The sequence below is a fragment of the Lithobates pipiens genome, unplaced genomic scaffold (genome assembly GCF_037356315.1).
Source record: "Lithobates pipiens isolate NorthernLeopardFrog02 unplaced genomic scaffold, aLitPip1_a1.2 Scaffold_16, whole genome shotgun sequence".
In the NCBI taxonomy this organism is placed as follows: domain Eukaryota; kingdom Metazoa; phylum Chordata; class Amphibia; order Anura; family Ranidae; genus Lithobates; species Lithobates pipiens.
The window spans coordinates 365,456,995-365,478,595 of record NW_027507748.1 but is presented as its reverse complement, the minus strand read 5'-3'; the positions used below and the strand labels follow the sequence as shown (position 1 = coordinate 365,478,595).

The window sequence follows — 21,601 nt, the reverse complement described above, 5'->3', positions numbered from 1 at the left end:
TTCCCCTCAAAAAATGGGGGGGGAATGTATGTGCGTTTTATGGAGCAAATACTGACCAGGCCTCCGACCCCCCCCCCCCCCCCCACCGTCACCGCCATCGCCATGTTAGAGTACTGGGCCGGCCAACTCCGTCGAACGTCGGGCGATCTCCCGGCTGAGCCTGAGAAGCCCGAGTGGCCGAAGAGTACGGCTGTGGCTGCTCTGTCTTCTGTCTGACAGGCGGATGTGATGACATCCTCGCCAGGCACAGGTCGGGCTGCATTTCACAGGCACTGGTAAGGTTGCATTTCATGGGCACAGGTCAGGCTGCATTTCATGGGCACTGGTAAGGCTGCATTTAATTGGCACAAGTAAGGCTGCATTTCATTGGCACAGGTCAAGCAGCAGTTCATGGGCATTAGTAAGGCTGCATTTAATTGGCACAAGTAAGGCTGCATTTCATTGGCACAGGTCAAGCAGCAGTTCATGGGCATTAGTAAGGCTGCATTTCATGGGTAAATATTTTAGTACACCATTTGGTTCAGAATATTTTTCTTGTTTTCCTCCTCTAAAACCTAGGTGCGTCTTATGGTGTGAAAAATACGGTATCTGTTTCGATGTCAAACAGTCAACATTGAGCCACTGCAGCTTACAGTACACACTGATTCTATTCAATATAAGGTAAGTCTACCTAAGAATAAAGAAAAAGAAACGTGGGGGAACCAAGATAGCTATCCCATGGGAAAGAAGTCTAGCTGAGATCAGCTGCTAGTATAAGTGCTGCCTATAACCTCACCAGAGCCAGAATATACAAATATAATTGGTAATTATTATATAGGAAGAGTGTAGAAACCTGAACTATAGGCCCATTTTTTTTTATTATATTCCCCAATAGCCATAGAAAATATAAACCCTCTTTATTTGTACTAAATGTATTTCCAATCCCATTTAATACCTTGTAAAAATAGAAATGAAACAATCACTGTGCTGTGACCGTACAGCACGCAGAGCTGTGGGAGGGGCCCAGCAGGTCTGCCCACTACAGTCTGTCTGCAGTAGGCTACAGGAGGGGGTGGAGACCAGACCAGTCATCCTGCACAAAGAGAGAGAGAGCAGCGGTGATTGGTCTTTATTACAGGAAGCTCCTGCACAAACGCAAAGTTTCACCCTGGCTTACAGCACGCACGTGGAAAAAATATACAAAACACACCAAGGGTCAAGTAAGAATACATTGCTCTTGTATTTAGAAAAAAATGCATATTCCAGAGTTTAGCTTTAAAAAAGACACATAACAAAGCAGCAGCTTGAATATTTAGACATTCAAGAAAAAAAAATGGTGTTGACCCCTACTCTACACAAGAGTATATTTTCACACTTGTCACAAATTAAAAAAAATAATCTATTGATGGAGCAAGAACAACCAGTATAGCACACAAAAGCCACACCTATGAGGAAATCGCTCTGTATACTGTCTATTAAATAGGTGTTGCCTAGTATTTGTATAATGTGTTTTATATGAACACACAATACTAAAATGTGAACTAAAGTAAGAGCAAAAGTTCAAACAGACATTTAAGAAGGCTCCTGTGCCAATAACTTTGCATTAAATTGTAAGGTATCCAGGTAACACAAGGAATGACATGAAATAAGCAATTAGTTGCTGAAAGAGGCTTGTTGTCCTACACAAACCAGCACAACTATATTGTTTTCTGGTGTGGCTCAGGTTTTTTTCCGGTATAAACCAATTATAGAAAAACGATATACTCAAACACTGAAAGCGGAGCTTCACCCAAAAGGGGAAGTTCTCCTTTAAGTCCCCCTCCCCCTTTCTCTGCCATATTTGGTAGATCAAAAAATGACACCATTGGTGTCAGTAGGAGAAATACTGGCCCATTATTGGTGTCAGTGGGAGCAATAGTGCCCCACCATTGGTGTCAATTGGAGAAATGGTGCCACACCATTGGTTTCAGCGGGAGAAATAGTGCCCCATCATTGGTGTCAGTGGGAGGATCAGTGTCCCACCATTGGTGTCAGTGGGAATAATAGTGATCCATCTTTGGTGTCAGTGGGAGAAATAGTGCCCCATTGTGGGTGTCAGTGGAAGGAATAGTGCCCTATCACTGGTGTCAGTGGAAGAATAGTGCCCCAACACTGGTGTCTGTGGGAGGAATAGTGCCCCGTCTTTGGTGTCAGTTGCAGTGACACCAGTGACATCTTCTGGGACACACCACAGGTCCCAGAGGACTGCGGGACCATTTACAATGCGCAGTGTGGCTCGCACCTGCGCAGTGGTGAACTGCATGCATAGTGAAGAACTAGCTCAGGTGAGGTCGAAGCTGGATCCCTGGACAGGTAAGTGTCCTCTTGTTAAAAGTCAGCAGCTACAGGATTTGTAGCTGCTGACGTTTAACTTTTTTCTTCCAGAGTGAAGTATCTCTTAAATCATTACCCTTTAGACATATTCTGCAAATCATGAGGCATATACTAGTTTCAATCTAAAGTACTTTAAACAATCCATATCCGTTTTGCTTATTAAAAAACAATTCTAGTATATCTGAAAATTTTTCCTTGCTGTGGAGTTGCGCCCAAGCTTCCGGGGTTAAATAATGCTCATTTAAAGTATGTGTGAACACGCGATCTCTACTTTCAGCTGCATAAGAGGCTTGAGGAGCGGAGGGTGGGAGACTGCAGCGGGGGGGGGGGTGTCATCATGTGGCAGAGGGAGAGCAGCACACTGATCTTCCCAGGGAAGGGTTGTGAATGGAGGAGTGTCAGTACAAGTCTAACCATTGGAGTACAGGTAGTCTGTGTTCCCAAGTAGAATGCAAAGATGAAAACTGACCACCGTGGAATGGATATGCTTCCTTGCCTTTGTGTAGTCAGTTTGAAATAAGAAAACAGGGGGACTTGCTGGATCACCAGGTATTTCACACAAAGGAAACAATGCAAACAGAACAGATACATTTTTTATAAGCACATGATACAAGAGACATATCAGAGATATGAAATGTTGGGGTAACATAAAGTATACTTTATGTTTAGGGAAGAAAAAAGCATTTTGTATACCTGATCCTCCACTCCCCTGGCAGACAGTGGTCCCTCATATTTTGGTGGTGGGCTGTTCCTCTGAGTCATCCATTCTGATTCCGGGCTATGGTCCCTGGAACTAGTCTTGATAGGGAGAATATGCTGCGGGGTCCAGTCAAGAAGTGTGGAGAAGTGGAGGACCCAAATGGCGCAGCCCCACTGCAGAGAAGAACTTTGAAGTTCTCTGGAGTTGGGCTTTAAAGGATCAGTTCCCCAAAATCTTATTGTCTGTTGTATAAGCTGGAGCGTAAAACCATCTGACAGTTTCTCCTATTCCTCAGAGACTCTGTAAGTGTGTACAGCGGGTAAAATAAGTATTGAACACGTCACTATTTTTCTATGTAAATATATTTCTAAAGGTGCTATTGACAAGAAATTTTCGCCACATGTCGCTAACAACCAATGCAATCCATAAATACAAAGAAACCAAAATAATAAATTCAGAAATGAAGTTATGTGTAATAAAATGGAATGACACAGGGAAAAATAATTGAATACATTAAGAAAGGGAGGTGCAAAAAAGTAAGGAAAGCCAAAACACCCGCTGAAATCTATCAGTAATTAGAAAGTAATCCTGCCCCTTATCAGTACAAATTTAATATCAGCTGGTTCAGTCTCAACTGATGGCCTATAAAAAGGTGTCTCATTACCAAGGTGTCACAAAAGAAACATCTCATAATGGGTAAAATCAAAGGGCTCTCTTGAGACCTTCATAACCTTATTTTTGCAAAACATACTGATGGCATTGGTTACAGAAGGATTTCTAAACTGAATTTTCCAGTGAGCGCTGTTGGGGCCATAATCTGGAAGTGGAAAGAACATAATTTCACCATAAACCGGCCATGCCCAGGTGCTCCTCGCAAGATTTCTGACAGAGGAGTGAAAAGAATTATCAGAAGAGTTGTGCAAGAGCCAAGGACCAGTTGTGGAGAGCTTCATAAAGATCTGAGATTAGCAGGTACAATTGTTTCACAGAAAACATAAAGTAATGCATTCAACCGCCATGCCTATATGCAAGCTCACCATGCAAGACTCCATTGTTGAAGAAAAAGCATGCTGAAGTTTGTTTAAAGTTTGCTGCACAACATTTAGACAAGCCCGTGAAATACTGGGAGAATATAGTCTGGTCAGATGAGACCAAAATTGAACTCTTTGGATGCCATAATACACACCATATTTGGAGGTCAAATGGCACTGCACATCACCCCAGAAAACCCTATATCAACAGTAAAGTTTGGAGGTGGGAATATTATGGTGTGGGGCTGTTTTTCGGCATACGGTACTAGCAAACTTAATGTCTTGAAGGAAGGATGAATGGAAGAATGTACCAAGTCATTCTTGATAAAAAATCTGCAGCCATCTACCAGGATGATGAAGGTGAAACGAGGGTGGACATTTCAGTAAGACAATGAAAAGGACACAAAGCCAAGGAAACTCTCAGTTGGTTTCAAAGAAAGAAAATAAAGCTGCTAGAATGGCCTAGGCAATCACCTGACTTGAATACAATAGAAAATCTATGGAAAGAACTAAAGATCAATTCATAACCTTCGAGACATTCAGGATTTGAAGACTGTTTGTGAGGAATAATGGGCCAAAATCACACCTGAGCAATGCATGCGACTAGTTTCTCCATACAGGAGGCGTCTTGAAGCTGTCATTACCAACAAAGGATTTTGTATGAAGTATTAATTACATTTCAGTTAGCGTGTTCAATGTGTCATTCCATTATTTTACACATAACTTAATTTCTGAACTTTGTTTTTTCGGTTTCTTTGTATGTATGGATTGCAGGGGTTGATACCGACACGTGATGAAAATGTTCATATCAATAGCACCTTTAGAAGTATATTTACATTGAACAATGGTGACGTGCTCAATACTTATTTTACCTGCTGTATCTGTGCTTGAGTTCTTGGGTCTGAAGACCTGCTGTTGGCATATTGGGGGGTTCCCATGCTCCGTGTTGGACTATTTATTTATACTGTATTATGATTTATAATATTATAGTATACTAGTATACTAGCTCATTATGAAATACTTACCTTAGAATGAGGCGTCGGTATCTAATCCTGGTCCACGCTGAGGGAGCTGACATTTTTCCCTCAGCGTGTCTTTTGGGTTCGCGGCTCCGGTGCTGTGAGTGGCCGGAACTGCGATGACATCACTCCTGCGCATACGGTTTCTTCCTGGCAGTGTCTGCCGGACCTTCAGCCGGGCATTCACATCACATGCGCTGCTGACGTCAGCGGCTGCATGCAAAGGTTTAGGAGATATTAATTTTACCTACAGGTAAACCTTATTATAGGCTTACCTGAAGGTAAAAAATAATAATTAGGGTATACAACCACTTTATCCATCTCATAGTGACTGATTTCTTTGTACAGAATCTCCCACCAACTGCCATATTGTGTGATGTCTCTGTATACTGCATAACCTGTTACCAAAAGTCACATGCAATAATGTTTAATAACTGTCACAACTACTAAAGAAATTTTGAGCAGCTGAACATAGTAACTGATCAGCTTCTAACTTCAGCTTGTTCAGAACTAAACGTAACAAATAAAAAACTGCAAGCAGGCAACTCTTTTTTTTTGAAGAAAAGGCTTCCTATGTCCTTTCTGCAATAACAAACACTTTCCTGCCTGTTTTCAGTCTTCTATTTAATGCACACTGAGCAGTGCATGTCCAAGCAAACTCCGGCTGTGCTGGAAAGATGGACTCTAAGGCCAGCCAGTGAAGACAGACCAAGGTTGGCAACCAGCAGACAATGCCAGCAAAGGGACCCTTGAAGCTAAGGTAAATTTAGCCCTGCTTTAGGCTTTGAAAATGAAAGTTAGAAGCTGATTGTTTTGCCATGCACAGCGGCTCCAGTTTTAGTGAATTCTTTACGATTTAGGGTTGATTTACTAAAGGCAAATAGACTGTGCATGAGCAGTTGCTCCAGAGCTTAGTACATGAGCAGAAGCTCTACTGACTTCCATCATTCAATCATGCGCAAGCATAAATGCTGTTTTTTAACATTTCTTTGCATGTGATTGGGTATTCTTTTCAAACTGAAGCTTTACCTCACTTAATAAGCTCTGGAGCAACGGCACTTTGCAAAGTGCACAGTCTATTTGCCTTTAGTAAATCAACTCCTTTGTATGACCTGTCACCAACCAGTAGAAGTATCCCTGGTTGGTCACAGTAGATCAAGCATCTTTTATCAAGTGACACCTCTAAGGTCCCTTTAGCGGAACAATAGGGTTCGCCTGTCAGTTTTTCAGGCAGTCCCGATCAGACCCTCCAGTCTCCTCTATGGAGTGGTGGGTGTAAACGGACATGTGTCGGTTTACATCCTCTGACATACAATCCAATGCTATCTGTTAAAAAACAGTCGGCGGTCTGGCTGATCAAAAGGTGGTCCATTTACATCTGACCACCCATAGAGGAGAGCAGATTGTGTCTGTGTACACTCTACACACTTGCCTGACAAAGGGGCCTTGCGTAGCTCTGAAACATTGGCATATGTCAGGGTTAGGCAACCTTAAAGTGGTTGTAAACCCTTACAACCAACTTTGACCTACAGGTAAGCCGCGGTCAACGGCGATATGCCGCAAGTGGTGGCTCCCGTGCGCATGTGCGGGAGTGACCTCATCGCGGCTTCACCGAATGACAGCGGGGGAGCAGCGAGACCCACTGAGAAGATGGATGCGCCGGACTACAGGGGACAGCGGTGACTTCGCTGGCTCCTGTGTCAGGTAAGTGACACATAATGGATTACTATGCGATGCATAGTAGTCCATTATGCTTTACCTTTGCAGGGAATGAAAGAGGAAGTAAACCCATCAGGGTTTACTTCCTCTTTAAAGAGGTGGAGATTTATCTGAACAACATTAGAGAAGTCAAAGATCACCGGGCATAGGGGTTCATTTACTAAAACTGAAGAGTGCAAAATCTGGTGCAGCTCTGCATAGAAACCAATCAGCTTCCAGTTTTTTGTTTTTTTTTGTCAAAGTTGAATTGAGCAAGTTGAAGTTAGAAGCTGCCCATGCACAGCTGATTTTGCTCTCTACATTTTTAGTAAATCAACCCCACAGTGTCACCCAATGCATTCAGGAGTTTTGGTGCGCTTTCAGAAAGTGCACCAAACCCCCAGGATATAATAGAAGTCTAGGGCTAAGCGCAGCAAACCCACAGGAAAGCTGCACTGCATCAGTGGTGTGGGTAGACTGCAGCACATCAGTGTGAAAGCAGCCCTATATTATTATGCCCGGTGTATTGCCTCACACTGACCAGAAGATTTCTTCTTTCCTGCTGCAGGCACCACTCTGGTGACCGCTAGCCGGTGTAGTGTCATATTTTGCTCCCCATCGTAGAATGCTGTGGAAGTGGCGTTGCTGCGCATGCACAATGTGTTCCAAACACTTGCGCCATGCGTTCCAGAGGATTTGCCACAATGCAGTTCAGTGAAACCATCAGAAATGTCACGGAAGTGAGGGAAGGTAATCGTGACGTTAACTTTAGACAGAGTGACGTTAACATTAGAGAGAGTGGCAGAGAGAGAGCGGGTAACCATGGCTCGGGGAGGGGATTACCTCCCCTCACTTCCGTGACATTATCGGATGGTTTCACTGGTCTGCATTGTCGCAAATCCTTTGGAACGCATGGCGTAAGTGTTTGGAACACATCGCAAATGCGCAGTACGAAATTTCTGGCCGCAACGTCACTTCCGGAGCATTCTACGATGGGGAGTAAAATATGACACTACACCAGAACCAGAGGTGGATTGCAGTTGGTATCACTCCGCATGAGACAGGAGCCAGCACTACTGAGGAGGCATCAGCTTATGTGGCTCTTGCTCCCCACTACAGCTCCAACTTTACAAGTAGTCGCTCTGCATTGCACTCTGTTTGATGCTCTGGTATGGTGAGTCGGGAAGCCCAGACCGTGATCTACCAGTCAGCTGTCCACGATCCATATATGTGTTCCATGTGATCATATGAATAAAGCTTTGGACCCTTCTGAGGAATCCTTGTTGAGTTCAGGGCCGGTGTTACCACTAGGCAAACTAGGAATCTGCCTAGGGCGCACTGCTGCCTCGGGGTGCCGGGGCACTGGTTTCCCTCCGCATCTACATGCTCTGCAGGCTGCAGCATGTAACTAACTCAGTCTGACCAGTAGTATAATTAGTACAAAGATAATGAACCATATGGAGAAATTTTAAATTCTTGTAAAATGTTGCCAACATCCCAAAATTGGTTCTATAAGGACCCTCAACAGAGACACAAGTCACAGACACAGTGGGACTTTAAAGGCGAACAAGGAAAAACCTTTAAAGTCCAGCTGTACCGGGGGGTACTTGTGTCTCTCTTTTGAGGGTCCTTATAGAAAGTAATATAATTAGAGGCACAGCGCAGCACTGGAGCCAGCGCTAGAGGAAGCAGAGCCAATGCTGCCTGTATAGTGGTGCCTTCTGTCAAATGGGCAGGGGGAAAGGGGTGGAGTCAGGGGTGGGGCCAATGAAGATGGCAAAATTAGGTTTCGTCTAGGGCAGGGGTGCCCAACCTTTTGAAGAGGGAGGGCCACTTAAGCGACTTAAATAAATGCCAGAGGTGGTAGTAACGGCGCACACCTACTATTAATTATACTTGCAGCAGGCTCACCTGCTATTCATTACATTTTGTATTTCCAAGGATCTGTGTAAATGTGTAGGAAATTAGAAAGTGTGACTAAAAAATGTCTACGTGACAATATCTCTCATGAAATTATGAAAAATTATAATAAAAAAATGATAAAACTCAATAATAAAATAATAAAAAGTAAAATAGAATATAAAGAAACCAATATTGTATGAAAAAAAGCACAACAAATATTCTACACGTATAAATCGCTGGCAATATGCATAGGGGTATTATAAAGGCCCTACTTCACATATAAAGGTTATAATATACTTGTTGCGATATTAAAGGTGCAAATGTATAATAGTGCAAAACATTCATTGCAAAGTGCACGGTGCTTAGAAAAGTGCTATAATAACAATATCTTCTGTGAAAAAGTGCTGTGTGCTACTTAAAGTGCCATAGTTTATATATTTTCAGTCCTTATGTATTTATAAAGTCGCTAAATGGAAGCATGCGATTAATAAGTTGATATAAAGTGCTTCAGTTCTCAGTGGATTCCTGGATTGCAACCGGTGCGATTTTCGTGTATAAAGACAATAGTCCGCACTCACCAGGCTGCAGCATGTAACTAACTCAGTCTGACCAGTAGTATAATTAGTACAAAGATAATGAACCATACAGAGAAATTTTAAATTCTCGTAAAATGTTGCCAACATCCCAAAATTGGTTCTATAAGGACCCTCAACAGAGAGACACAAGTCACAGACACAGTGGGACTTTAAAGGCGAACAAGGAAAAACCTTTAAAGTCCAGCTGTACCGGGGGGTACTTGTGTCTCTCTTTTGAGGGTCCTTATAGAAAGTAATATAATTAGAGGCACAGCGCAGCACTGGAGCCAGCGCTAGAGGAAGCAGAGCCAATGCTGCCTGTATAGTGGTGCCTTCTGTCAAATGGGCAGGGGGAAAGGGGGTGGAGTCAGGGGTGGAGCCAATGAAGATGGCAAAATTAGGTTTCGTCTAGGGCAGGGGTGCCCAACCTTTTGAAGAGCGAGGGCCACTTAAGCGATTTGGTAACCGGTCGCGGGCCACAATGAGCAGAGCAGGCGGATGACACGGACACAGCCCACTCTACTCTATGGGTCCTCCGATCCGCACTGACGATCCCCTTCTGTTTTTGTTTTTTTGTTTGTTTTTTGCGAATCCGATTGGAGGTAGGCGGGTGTTAGCCCTTGTACACACGGTTGGAGAATCCGACGGAATGTGTCCTATCGGACCGTGTCATCGGATAATCCGACTGTGTGTGGTATGCATCGGACTGATTCCGTCGGAATATCCGTCGGACCCAATTTTCCAACATGTTGGAAATATTTCCCAACCAACTGGGCCGATCGGACATACTCCGATCATGTGTAGAGAATTTTGATCGGACCAAGTGCCACGCATGCTCGGATCAAATTCCTACATCAAAGCTATTGGCTACTAGCCTGAATGTAGTCCCATCGTAACGAAATTACGTCATCACGTTCTGAAAGATCGGATTTTTTCGCTAACTTTGTCCGACCGTGTGTATGCAACAGTTTCGGACAAGATCCGACGGACAAAATCCGATGGGCAAAATCCGACGGATTTGGTTGTGGAAATCTTCGACCGTGTGTACAGGGGCTAAAAGGACACAAATCTGTTTATATCTGCCATTTCATAGAGGTGAATGGAGGATCCGATTGAGTTAGACCGATTGTCTGAAAGAGGCCTTTCACACTAATGCAGCGCAGTGCACCTGTGTCTTTCCTGTGGGTTAGCTACACTTTGCCATAGACTTCTATTATATCCTGCAGGTGTGGTGCACTTTCTGAAAGCTCACCAAACCCGCAGGTAATAACAGAAGTCTATGCCTCAGTGCAGGTAAACTGAAGTTGCACTGCACAAGAGGATCAGTTTGAGAGCAGCCCAGTAACCAATGTGCAGATATGCCCATATATACACAGCAATTTTAATAATAAACTGACCTTTAATCAGTCTTCCATTCGGGTATCGCCTGCTGTTACTGTCCCCAGCAGAGTGCATTTGGCATCACTCCGCCTATGGCAAGAAACTGCGCTATACAGGAAGCATCATCTTTTACAGCTCTGCTCCACAGCTGCATGCTTTGCCAGCTTCATTAACAACACAAATGCTCTGAGATGGCAGGTCTGCAACCCATGATCTGGGCTTGTCAATCTGCCATCCTACAGAAGGAGGTTGCGGGCCACTTCAGAGGGCTCCGCGGGCCACATGTGGCCCCCGGGCCACTGGTTGGGCACCCTTGGTCTAGGGTGTCAAAAATCCTTGCACCAGCCCTGGTTGTGTTGATGACATTTCTTCACCCTGATTGTCTATGGTTTCCAACCGGTGGTCATTATAGCATCCAGCATCACTACAGCCATTTCCATGAACATGTGCATGGGGAATATTGGGTTTGTACTGTTCCTAGGAGGAGCAGACACAGATCAGTAATCCACATGCTCGGCTGGAATAAGCGGAAAGATTCCATACTGAGCATGTGGACTCCAATGGAGCCCACCCCGTGTGGGGGGGGCCAAGGCTGGGTTCACACTATTGCAAATTGGATGTGGGTTCCCCGCATCCAACTCGCAATAGCAGGAGATTTTGACATATCTTCGCTGCGGCTCCGATGCGAATTTGCACAGGAGCCCTGTGCGTCTTTTGGTCCATTTCAGGTCTGAATTCACCCAAAAATTTGGCCTGAAATCAGACCTGAAACTGTGAATGGGAACGCACCGGACCCCTGCTGTGAGCCGCATGCGGAGATAATGTGAACCCAGCCTGAGTGTTCTGTGTTCTTCTCTTATGAGACATAAGATTTTTTTCAACCTGTTGCTGACAACGTAATCAATGTAGCCACACCCTTTCTTTGAATTGGCTACATGCTGTTATCAGCCCATCGCTACTTCATCACCGTGATAAGCTTCTCCTTAGGTTGACATCTCTGCTCACAAACATATCACAAACAGTATCTCTAGCCTGATTTGCTGAACCAAGACAAAAATAAATATGCTAAACTGTCTAATAAAACTGTTGCTTGTTTAAAGTCCTTTCCGCCATGAAAAAAATAGTACTGTGTGTAGACCAAAAAATCCAGAACTGCAATTCTGTAGCAGAGATGAAGACACAGATGATGTCACAGTTTGGATGACTACATCTGCTAGGTGCAGGTACAAAACTACATAGGTCTGTTAATAAAGAGATGGCTCAGCACTAGCAAGCTCTATACAAAGTGACGAGGCTTTTTCATTTAAGTCAATTAGATTTTCACCCTGGAAGCCTGCTCTGGATAAAGATCAATATCAATTTTCCATAAGCTACCTGCATTAAAGGCATGCTGAGCAAATATTACAGGCAAGCTAAGAACAGGGTAGAACACCCAGAGGAATCCTTGTAAATGTGAAGCTGCATTCCTTGAGCCAAGGAAAGTGATTATGGCTGCAGCCCGTTGTGCAACGCTCCCTCCTACCCATTATGGAATTGCAGGATTAGATTTACTTCGTCATGTTTTGCGCAGTAATATGGGGGAACCAGGCACAGGAGTATACACAAGGGTAGCCAACACAGAACAAAGGAGGAAAGGGGTGGGAAGCTCCTTCCCCCCCTCCACAGAAATCTGAGTGGAGAGCTCAGTAACCATGGCAACAGGAAGAATGGCTGCTTAGACTTTAGTGTTGCCATGGAAACAGATAATGCAAAATGAGCCTTCTATCAGCATCTGCTTAAAAACCTCACTGATCTGACTTAGGGTCTATATGCTGGATACACAGGGGCAATTTTATAAAGCAGTGAATCTGACAATCCCCAAACGTTCATTGCAGATGAATCTTACAGGTGCATGTGTTAAAATGTATATTTAATCACCAAGATTGGAGTGAAAGTCACATTCAATGTTTTATAACAGTGGTCATCAACTCCTGTCATCAGGGCCAACTAACAGGCCAGGTTTTAAAGCGGGAGTCCGTCGGGACTCCGCATTTTTATTTTTTTTTAAAAGCCACAAATACTGCAGCTGCTGACTTTTAAAATAGTGACACTTACCTGTCCAGCGCGCCCGCGATGTCGGCACCAAAAGCCGATCTCTCGATCGTCTCTCGGGTGCTGCCGCCGCCATCTTGGGTATGGGAATCAGGAAGTGGAGCCTTTCGGCTTCATTTCCCGGTTCCCTACTGCGCATGCGCGAGTCGCGCTGCGCAATAAGGATGGACCCGCTGCCTCTGGGATCTGTGTGTTTCCCAGCAGGCAGCGGGGGGACTTTCGGAAAGGGGCGTAATCTACGCCCCTTTCCGCAGAGAGCTATCCCGGAAGTGGGTGCAGATACCTGTACTGTACAGGTACCTGTACCCCCCTCCCCCCTGAAAGGTGCCAATTGTGGCGCCGGAGGGGGGGAGGGTTCCGATGAGCGCAAGGTCCACTCTAGGGTGGACCTCCGCTTTAAGTATTGCCTTGGGGAGATGCAAACTAGACTATGGCAATCACTGAGCAGCAAATGATATCACCTGTGATGTATTTCAGTTATCTTGCAAACCTGGCCTGTTAGTGGGCCCTGAGGACAGGGTTAATGACCACTGCTTTATAAATATGCCCCGTGGTGTCATCCACCAGTTCAGTTCCATACAGCCTAAAGAAGAGTTCCGGGTATGGATATTTTTACATAGTTACATAGGACCAACTTGGACCAATGTACCTACAGTATGCATATACCATAGCTGGGGGATCCCTGAATAAGCTAGAAATCACTGTAGTAGGCACCGTTACTACCGCGTTCTCCCCTTCCGGGTCCTGTGCCGAGCAGGGGTCCTGCTGCACTCAGAATGAAGGAGGTCCCCCTTCGGAGATCGCTTTGCATTGTTTCAATGAAAGCAAAGCGATCTCTGTTTCTACGAGGTAGAAAGGTGAGGCGGTGATGTCTCACTCTCCACCTCCTCCAATCACAGAATGCTTTGCATTCATTGAGAACATGCAAAGCATTCTCCGAATGGCACCCATACCCAGCGAGTGACCCTCTGTGTTCACAATGCAGCAGGCTAGCCGCTTAGTTCGGAGTCTGAAAGAAAATGGAAATCACCGGAGTGGTGGTGACTACAACAGTAATTTCCAGCATCTAGAGGAGGGGTCTCAAACTGGCGGCCCTCCAGCAGTTGCAGAACTACAAGTCCCATGCCGGTGCCTGTGGGAGTCATGCTTGTAACCGTCAGCCTTGCAATGTCTCATTGGACTTGTAGTTCTGCAACAGCTGGAGGGCCACCAGTTTGAGACCTCTGATATAGAGGGATCCCACAATACATACATAGATGCATTGGTCCAGCCTGGTCTAATGTAAAATATTAATTCCTGGAATTCATTTTTTAAAGCATACTAAAAGACAAACCTTTTTTCTTTTAGTTTAGGACAGAGTAGCGAGGGATTAGAATGGATATCTGTCAGGTTTGTATTGCTGTCTGTGCCACTTTTAGGGAGATTTACTCATGTTTACTGAAAGCGAAAGTAAAGGAAAATCGAAATGTTGGGTTGTTACCAGAACAAGAATAGAGGGAAAACCTTCCTACGGTGACCCTAGTTCTGGTGACCTTGGTGACAACCAGGAACTCCCTCACTTTTGGAAGAATTTCCTCTCACTTCCTGTTTTGGCTGTGGAACAGGAATTGAGGGGAAATCTTCCCAATGCAACACAAGTGGCAACAGAATTGACATGGGGTATAATTCTCCCTTAGGCCCCTTTCACACATGCTCAAGTCCACCTGTCAGTTTTCTAGGCGGACCTAAACGGACGCTCCATGAAGTTCTATGGAGTGACGGATATCAGTGGTGACATGTCCGCTGACATCCGCTCCGCTAAATACAGACAGATGGAAACCCTATTTTCCATCTGTCTGGCGGATCGGATGAAAACAGACAGGCGGTCCGTTTTCATCTGATCCCCCATAGAGGAGAGCGGAGATCTGACAGGCCCATCACTGCACAGTGTGCAGAGACGGACCTGTCATCCGCCAGCTTAGTGGGGATCAACTGAGCGATCCCTGCTGAGCCAACGGAGTCAGTGAAAACGGACATTAATGTGTGAAAGAGGCCTCACTATATCCAAATTGAAAAACATAAATGTTCCTTTAGTTTTCCTTTAAGAATAATCCATGTTAATTGCATCTCATTCAGTCAAACTCACCTCTCAAAACAGGGAGGGATGTATAAACATTATTTGACAGTTATGGAATGTGAATTGCATATTTTGGATAAGCAATATGCTTTTAAAATGACATAAATGACAAGCACAGGTAGGTAGTGCAATGTCTATGTGGTTAAGTATATTAGCATACATGCTTGTTACTACAGGTAAGTTATAACTTATGAATGATGCACTCATATACATCATTCCCTTCAGTCAATGATCTGTGTAATCCTTTTGTTCTATTTCTTCTCGTGATCTTTTGGCACAAAAACAAAAACTTGTAATAACTTATTACCCTGCCAGCTAAACTGACATGGCTTCCAATAAACACCCTAGCCTATTAATTGGGAGGGTCTTTGCTACGCCCTTAAGAAAAACAAGATTTAATTATTTTCAATGTCCCTGGCTGAAGGAGACATGTAACCCTGTGTGATTGAAATTTGGAATAGAACTAAATGCAAAACTTTTTTTTTTTTTTTTTTATTTATTTTTGATAGAATAAGAGTTTTATTTTTTGTTTCCAAGCTAAAACAAGAAGTGAGAGGAAATCCCTCCAAAGTGAAAAAATCCCATCACCAGAACTAGTGTCCCTATTGGAAGATTTCCCCCTATTCTTGGTCTGATGACAATCCAAGATTGGGATTTTTCTTTCACTTTCACTCTCACTGATAATGACAAATAGAGAGGGCATCCACATAAAAAGAACTCACTGTGCTTAACCCAGCTGGACCCACTATCTGTGTGCAATAAGTGGTGCTACGGTAAAGGTTCCTGTATGCCTTATATACATACTTGCCAACTGTCCCGAATTTCCTGGGACATTTCTGGGATTTAGATCTTTGTCCCGGTCTTACGGCTTCCCATGAAATGTCCAGGGAAATCAGAGGTTTCCCAATTTTTCCTCACCGCTAGAGGTCCGCAGCCAGCACTGGTCAATTCTATCTCCATCACCATTTTACAGAACAGCTTATGAGGAAGAAACAAGAGGTGGAGCCCGGGTGGCAATGAAAGTGACTGCCAATATAAATGGAGTGCCAATAGAAATGTAGCTCTGCCTAGTGACACTGTCACTAGGCAGAACGGGGAGATGCTTGTTTACATTAGCATCTCCCCGTTCTTCCTTCCCATGAGACGATCGCAGGTATCCCGATAGCGATCGAGTCCGTGGGACCTGCGATCCAACTCACAGAGGTCCCAGCCAGCGTGAAAGTGATGGCACGGCGGAAAATTCAAAGGGATGTACTTGTACACCCATTTGCTTGTCCATGCTATTCTGCCGACGTACATCAGTGTGCGCAGGACGGGATCCGGCTAGTGACGCTACTGGTAACTGGGGACACCTGGTGTAAGGAGGGACTCAAATGGGGACAGCTGATGTAAGGAGTGACTCTGCTGGGGACACCTGATGTAAGGAGGGACTCTACTGGGGGCACCTGATTAATATAGTAATAACCATGGTGCCATGATGATTGAACCGCTAACACCAGGTGTTTAGAGTATCTCTATCTGCTGATTGTTAAACTTATGTAATACACACATTTCTATTGTGGTGTAGGACCTGGGCCTGCTGTCCCTCCATCAATCCTTTCCTTCCTTCTCCCTCCCTCCCTATCTCTTTCTTTCTCTCTCTCCCTCCTTCTTTCTCCCTTTCTTTCTCCCTCCATCACTCGTTCATCTCAGACTCTAACCACACCCCCAATTGAATCACGCCTCTTTAAGCCACGCCCAATATTTTTTTAAACCGCGCCACATTTTTCTTTCACTGCTATGCCATGCCTACAAACTAATGCCTCACCCCTAATTATGATAAGACTCCGCCTACAGGCAAAAATGTGTCCCTATACATTTTTTTACAATGTTGGCAACTATGTATATATCTGTCTGACAAGTAAATACTGGCACTCATTCTGACCTTGTAAATCTTTATTAAACACCCAGGTAAAAGTCACAGATGCAACAGTTCTGCATACAGAATTTCAATTCTACAGTATTATAGTATTTCATCTGTACTCTTGGCTGTTTGCCTGGAGTCCAGCTTTAGTTAAAACGGAACTAAACCCATCGATTAAACTGTTTCTAACAGCAGTTACATTCAAGACATGCTGTGAATGATAACTATCACAGTTGATTGTGCGCTCAACTGAACTGTCAAGCCAGCAAAAAGCTGGTGTCATAATGGCTTACATGTGCAGCATCATGGCAACTGCAGATCAAACAGGTGATGCTAAGATGGCATCCTCCTTATCTGTAAAAGATAGGGTTTAGTTCCACTTTGATGTTTACTTCACAGTCTTCACTACACATATACACTATACAGGCAGTCCCCGAGTTATGAATACCCGAGTTACGAACTACTCTTACTTATAAGCGGAGGTAGTGTGATGCCATTGCCGGCCGCTTGCGCTCCACACTGGCCCCGGATACCGCCGAGCAACCATCTTGTAGCGCCGGACACATCCCACACTGCAGCACTGCATGGCCACAAGAGCCTCAAATTGCATGACTCATATGCAGAAGTACCCGGACACAGGCTGGAGTTACACTTAGAAATGTACTGTTCCAACTTACAAACAAATTCGACATGAGAACAAACCTATTCATAACCTGGGGACCGCCTGTATTGCCAAAAATATTGGGACGCCTGCCTTTACACACACACAAACTATCACCCCAGTCTTAGTCTGTAGGGTTCAATATTGAGTTGCCCCACCAGCTATAACAACTTTGCTGACATCACAATTTCCCTTCTGGAAGAATGGTCAAACATTCCTATAGACACACTCCTAAACCTTGTGGACTGTCTTCCCAGAAGAGTTGGAGCTGTTATAGCTGCAAAGGATGGGCCAACTCAATATTGAACCCTACAGACGAAGACTGGGATGCCATTAAAGTTCATGTGTGTGTAAAGGCAGAGATCCCGATACTTTTGACAATATAGTGTATATTGTGCAAACAAATGGCCACTGCCCCCACCTACAACTGGCCTTTGCAGCAAGGAGCACATGAAAGGGCGACACATGTAAAATATAAACCAAACAAAATTCCCAGCTCAACTTTCCGACCAGCCTGCAACCAACCAAATTATCCCGTCTAACAGCATGCATTAAAAACAGGGATCTAGATTGCACACATTTGCAAATACATGCTTAAGCTGCAGAGGCACTTCATGGTATGGTTGCAGGTTGGTCAGTGGTTGAGATAGGTATTTTCTTTGGTTTTTGTTTGACGTGTGCCCCCCCCCCCCATGTGCTCCTTGCTGCGAAAGTCAGTTATAGGTGTAGGCAGTAGCCATTTGTTTGTACTGTTGAGGGGATGCATTAGACACCTTTACTGTCATTGTGCTATATACTGGGTGTTCAGTGAGCCCCTGTGCATTTAAGGAGGGATGAGCTCCCTCCAGGCTCACCTGCCCTCTGCCTATCCATTATAATGCATGTGCTTCCACTGTGGAGGCTCTCAAAATTTAGAGTCAGGACTGCAGATAATACTGGGGTGCCGTGAAGTGGCTCTGCAGCTTACGCATGTATTTGCAAACTAGACCCCTGTTTTAACATATACTGTCAGGCCGCGTACACACGCGCGGACTGTTCGCCCAACTTTGTCTGTCAAACAGTTTCGGCAAACAGTCCGCTCAAAATTAGCATGGACGGACATGGCCACACACGACGGACGAACAGTTTGCTGAAACCGTGCGCGATGACGTGAACGGCACGTACGACGGGACGAAAAATACGACGTCCTATACACTGCATTATAACTTTCGGCGTGTAAATCCTTTCTGAGCATGCGCGCAACTTAGTTTGACGAACAAGCCTACACACGAGCGGACTGTTCGCTGAAGCAAGGTTTCAGCGGACAGTTTTTTGGAAATTCCGTAAAACCTTGTTCGTCAAACTGTCCGCTGAAACTGTCCGCTGAAAGCCCACACACGAGCGGACTGTCCGCCCAAACACTGTTCAGCGGACAAAGTTGGGCGAACAGTCCGCCCGTGTGTACGCGGCCTCAGACAGGACAATTTGGTTGGTTGCAGGCTGGACGGTAAGTTGAGCTGGAAATTTTCTTTGTTTTTTGCTTGAAATATATATTGTACCTTGATGATTTCATAAGTGATGGATAACTCATCTCATAGCAAATCCAATCAATCATGCTTGTAAAGAAGCATGATTAGTGGAATTAGATTGTACATATACTGTATAGTTTGCTCAGCATGCACAGTGCTTCACTAAGAAGGACACTTAGCCAGGAGCATATACTGTATGTAATGGATAAAACAGTACTATTGAGCGGATAAATACATATTGTTGAAGTGACATTTGTTTTGTAATTTTAATATCAGTTGGCCTGTTAAAGGTATGACTTTACAAAGCATCTTGCCTTTCACTGCTCTAACATTTACCACTATGTATATTTTGAAAACAAAGGTCCATTTTCTTACCTGCCACCCTGACCACTGCTCTTTCTGCAGGGTCCAGGACAGAATCCTTGGTCTTCCTCTTTTTCTGCTCATGACGTGGCAAATTCCATGGAAGCGTGTCACCTGGTGGACAAGGGGACAAACTGCCAGACCGTTCACTCCGGCATGACCTCTCACTCCGATATGACCTCTCACTGAGGGTTTCCTCATCTGAAGATGACATGTCTCCTTGGAAGTGTGGGAGTCACTCTATGAATAGATAATGAATAGATATGAATAAAACTGTATATCAGACAGAGTTTTGTTTCTATTCTGCGGTATTGTTCCACATACTTATATATCATACCAATACAAATGGCATAGCTGCTAAGGATGGACTCTAGAAATATAATGAATACTGACACATTTGGAAGCATACAGACTAGGTTATATTCATACAGTCACAATTCCACAGCTTGTAGAGAACACATTAAGCTATATATTTTTTTTAATTTTGCAATGGCTACTGGCCCAAATGCAACTGCACTTCCCTCATCTGCTGCAGCGGGAGAGTTTTGTATCTAGCTGGGTGGAGCCTGATGAGAACTAGTTCCCCATCATGTCTGCTGCCTTTTGATTGACAGCAAGCAGTGGGAAGATCCTTAGCCAATAGACTGCTTGCTTTGAGCTAGAGAATCCGCCCACTGCCTGCTGTCAATCACGGTGATAGAGCAGACATGATGGGGAACTTGTGTTTCGGCTTCCTCATCCACTCACTGCAGTGTCACTGGTTGTTAGAAGGCTTTCAGTTGTGAAGGCGGCAACCTCCTTAACGGCCAGTGACAGGGAAGGGGTAGCGGCAGCAAATATGTGAACAGAGACAGGCACTCTGTCACTGGGTACAGAGACAGGTTCTTTGTCTATCTCTGTACACCAACTTAGAGTAGGTCTTAATTACCTCCAGTTTTGCTATCTAGTAATTGGAGGTAATTATTTTTTTTTTATTTGGTGTAGTAAAGAGGAATAAATGTTACCTTAGCTCCTGTCCCTAACTGGCGCCAGCATCTTCTGCTGTTCACTGATCTTTGGTCATCTTTATTGACCGGCTCAGGATGATGTTGATCCTGCACATTTGCAGGAGTCAGTCATCTCGGCACACAGAGACCAGGCTGGTGGTGTAAGCTGAGCTACACATGCGCAGCTTGGTTTACATGCCAGAGAATTCTCCAAGTAGAAAGACAGGTGTGTTTTATTGCAGAGGAGACATTGCATGTCTCTTCTGCAATGAAGTGCCTGCCTGCTCGCAGTTTTTGACAGCTGAAGTTTAGTTCCGCATTAATACCATGGCATTATAAAAGTGACTCTATTAGGAGCTACCTGAATCTGCTACACATGCCAGTAAAGTTACTAAGTTGGACAGAAGGGATTTTTGAATCTTATTCATCTGAAAATTTTAAAGGGATATAGCACCAGAAAAATTTTGGTAGGAATTTATTGAATTCCCCTGTATGTGTCTACTTCCAGCCTCTCCACTAAATGTTGCTGCCATTTTACAAAGTGCACACTGCTAAGCTGTGAACATCCATTCAGAAAAGGGTGGTTGTGCCTTCTGATGCCATGGAACTATTTGTGCTCATACAGGGGCAGTGTAGAGCAGGGCCCCATAGCATCAAAAGAAGAGAAATGATCAGTACACTAAGCCAAAATCCCTAAAGCCAGGATCAAAATTCAGCCAGTTCAGCAGGGATTGACCAAATTTCAATCCATGTATGGACAGGCTGGTTGTACAGTAGTCAATCTAACAATCGACTGCTGTACATCCAGCCTGTTGGATTTTCCTCATTCAATCAGGCCTGCCAGTTACAGTCTGCAATGCAGAGGTGTAACTATAACTTTCAGGGCCCTATTGCAAGAAACCATGAAAGGCCCCCCCAACCCTTGGTCCCGGGGCCCTTCCCTCCGAGCCTGGTACCCTTTACTCCAGTCATGGGCCCTTTATTATGGTTCCACAGCTGGACCCTTTTACATGATCTGCAGCAAGCCCTCCTGCTGTCTTGGGTAGATTTTCCACCTTTTCTTCAAGCCAAACCTGAACACTTTAGTGGTGCACAGCTAATTTTTAATTTTAGTATACACTATACATATTTTGTGATTTAAATAACATTTGTAATCATATAGATTTAATCACACGAGTCCCCCTTACATCAGAGTCCACAGAGTTCCCTCTTTACATCTGAATCCACAGAGTTCCCCTTTACATCTGAACTCGCAGAATTCCCCTTTACATCTGAATTTGCAGAGTTCCCCTTTACATCTAAACTTGCAGAGTTCC

At 44.4% G+C, this 21,601-nt stretch overlaps 1 protein-coding gene and 1 long non-coding RNA gene across 11 annotated transcripts in view; one reads left to right on the top strand and one right to left on the bottom strand.

The window, feature by feature from the left end:
* The window catches only part of MACF1 (microtubule actin crosslinking factor 1), a 416,995-nt gene extending 397,482 nt beyond the window's left edge, over positions 1–19,513 (bottom strand). For all 10 annotated transcript variants that reach the window (XM_077482044.1, XM_077482062.1, XM_077482048.1 and 7 more), the window contains exon 1: positions 19,312–19,513. In XM_077482044.1, coding sequence (XP_077338170.1) covers positions 19,312–19,513 — 202 coding nt within the window. The remainder of the gene's footprint in view (positions 1–19,311) is intronic.
* LOC143982921 (uncharacterized) lies at positions 5,731–19,588 on the top strand. Its single transcript, XR_013274539.1, has 2 exons — positions 5,731–5,862; positions 19,342–19,588. It is a non-coding gene; the product is annotated as an uncharacterized LOC143982921 (long non-coding RNA).
* Positions 19,589–21,601: the final 2,013 nt, after the last annotated feature.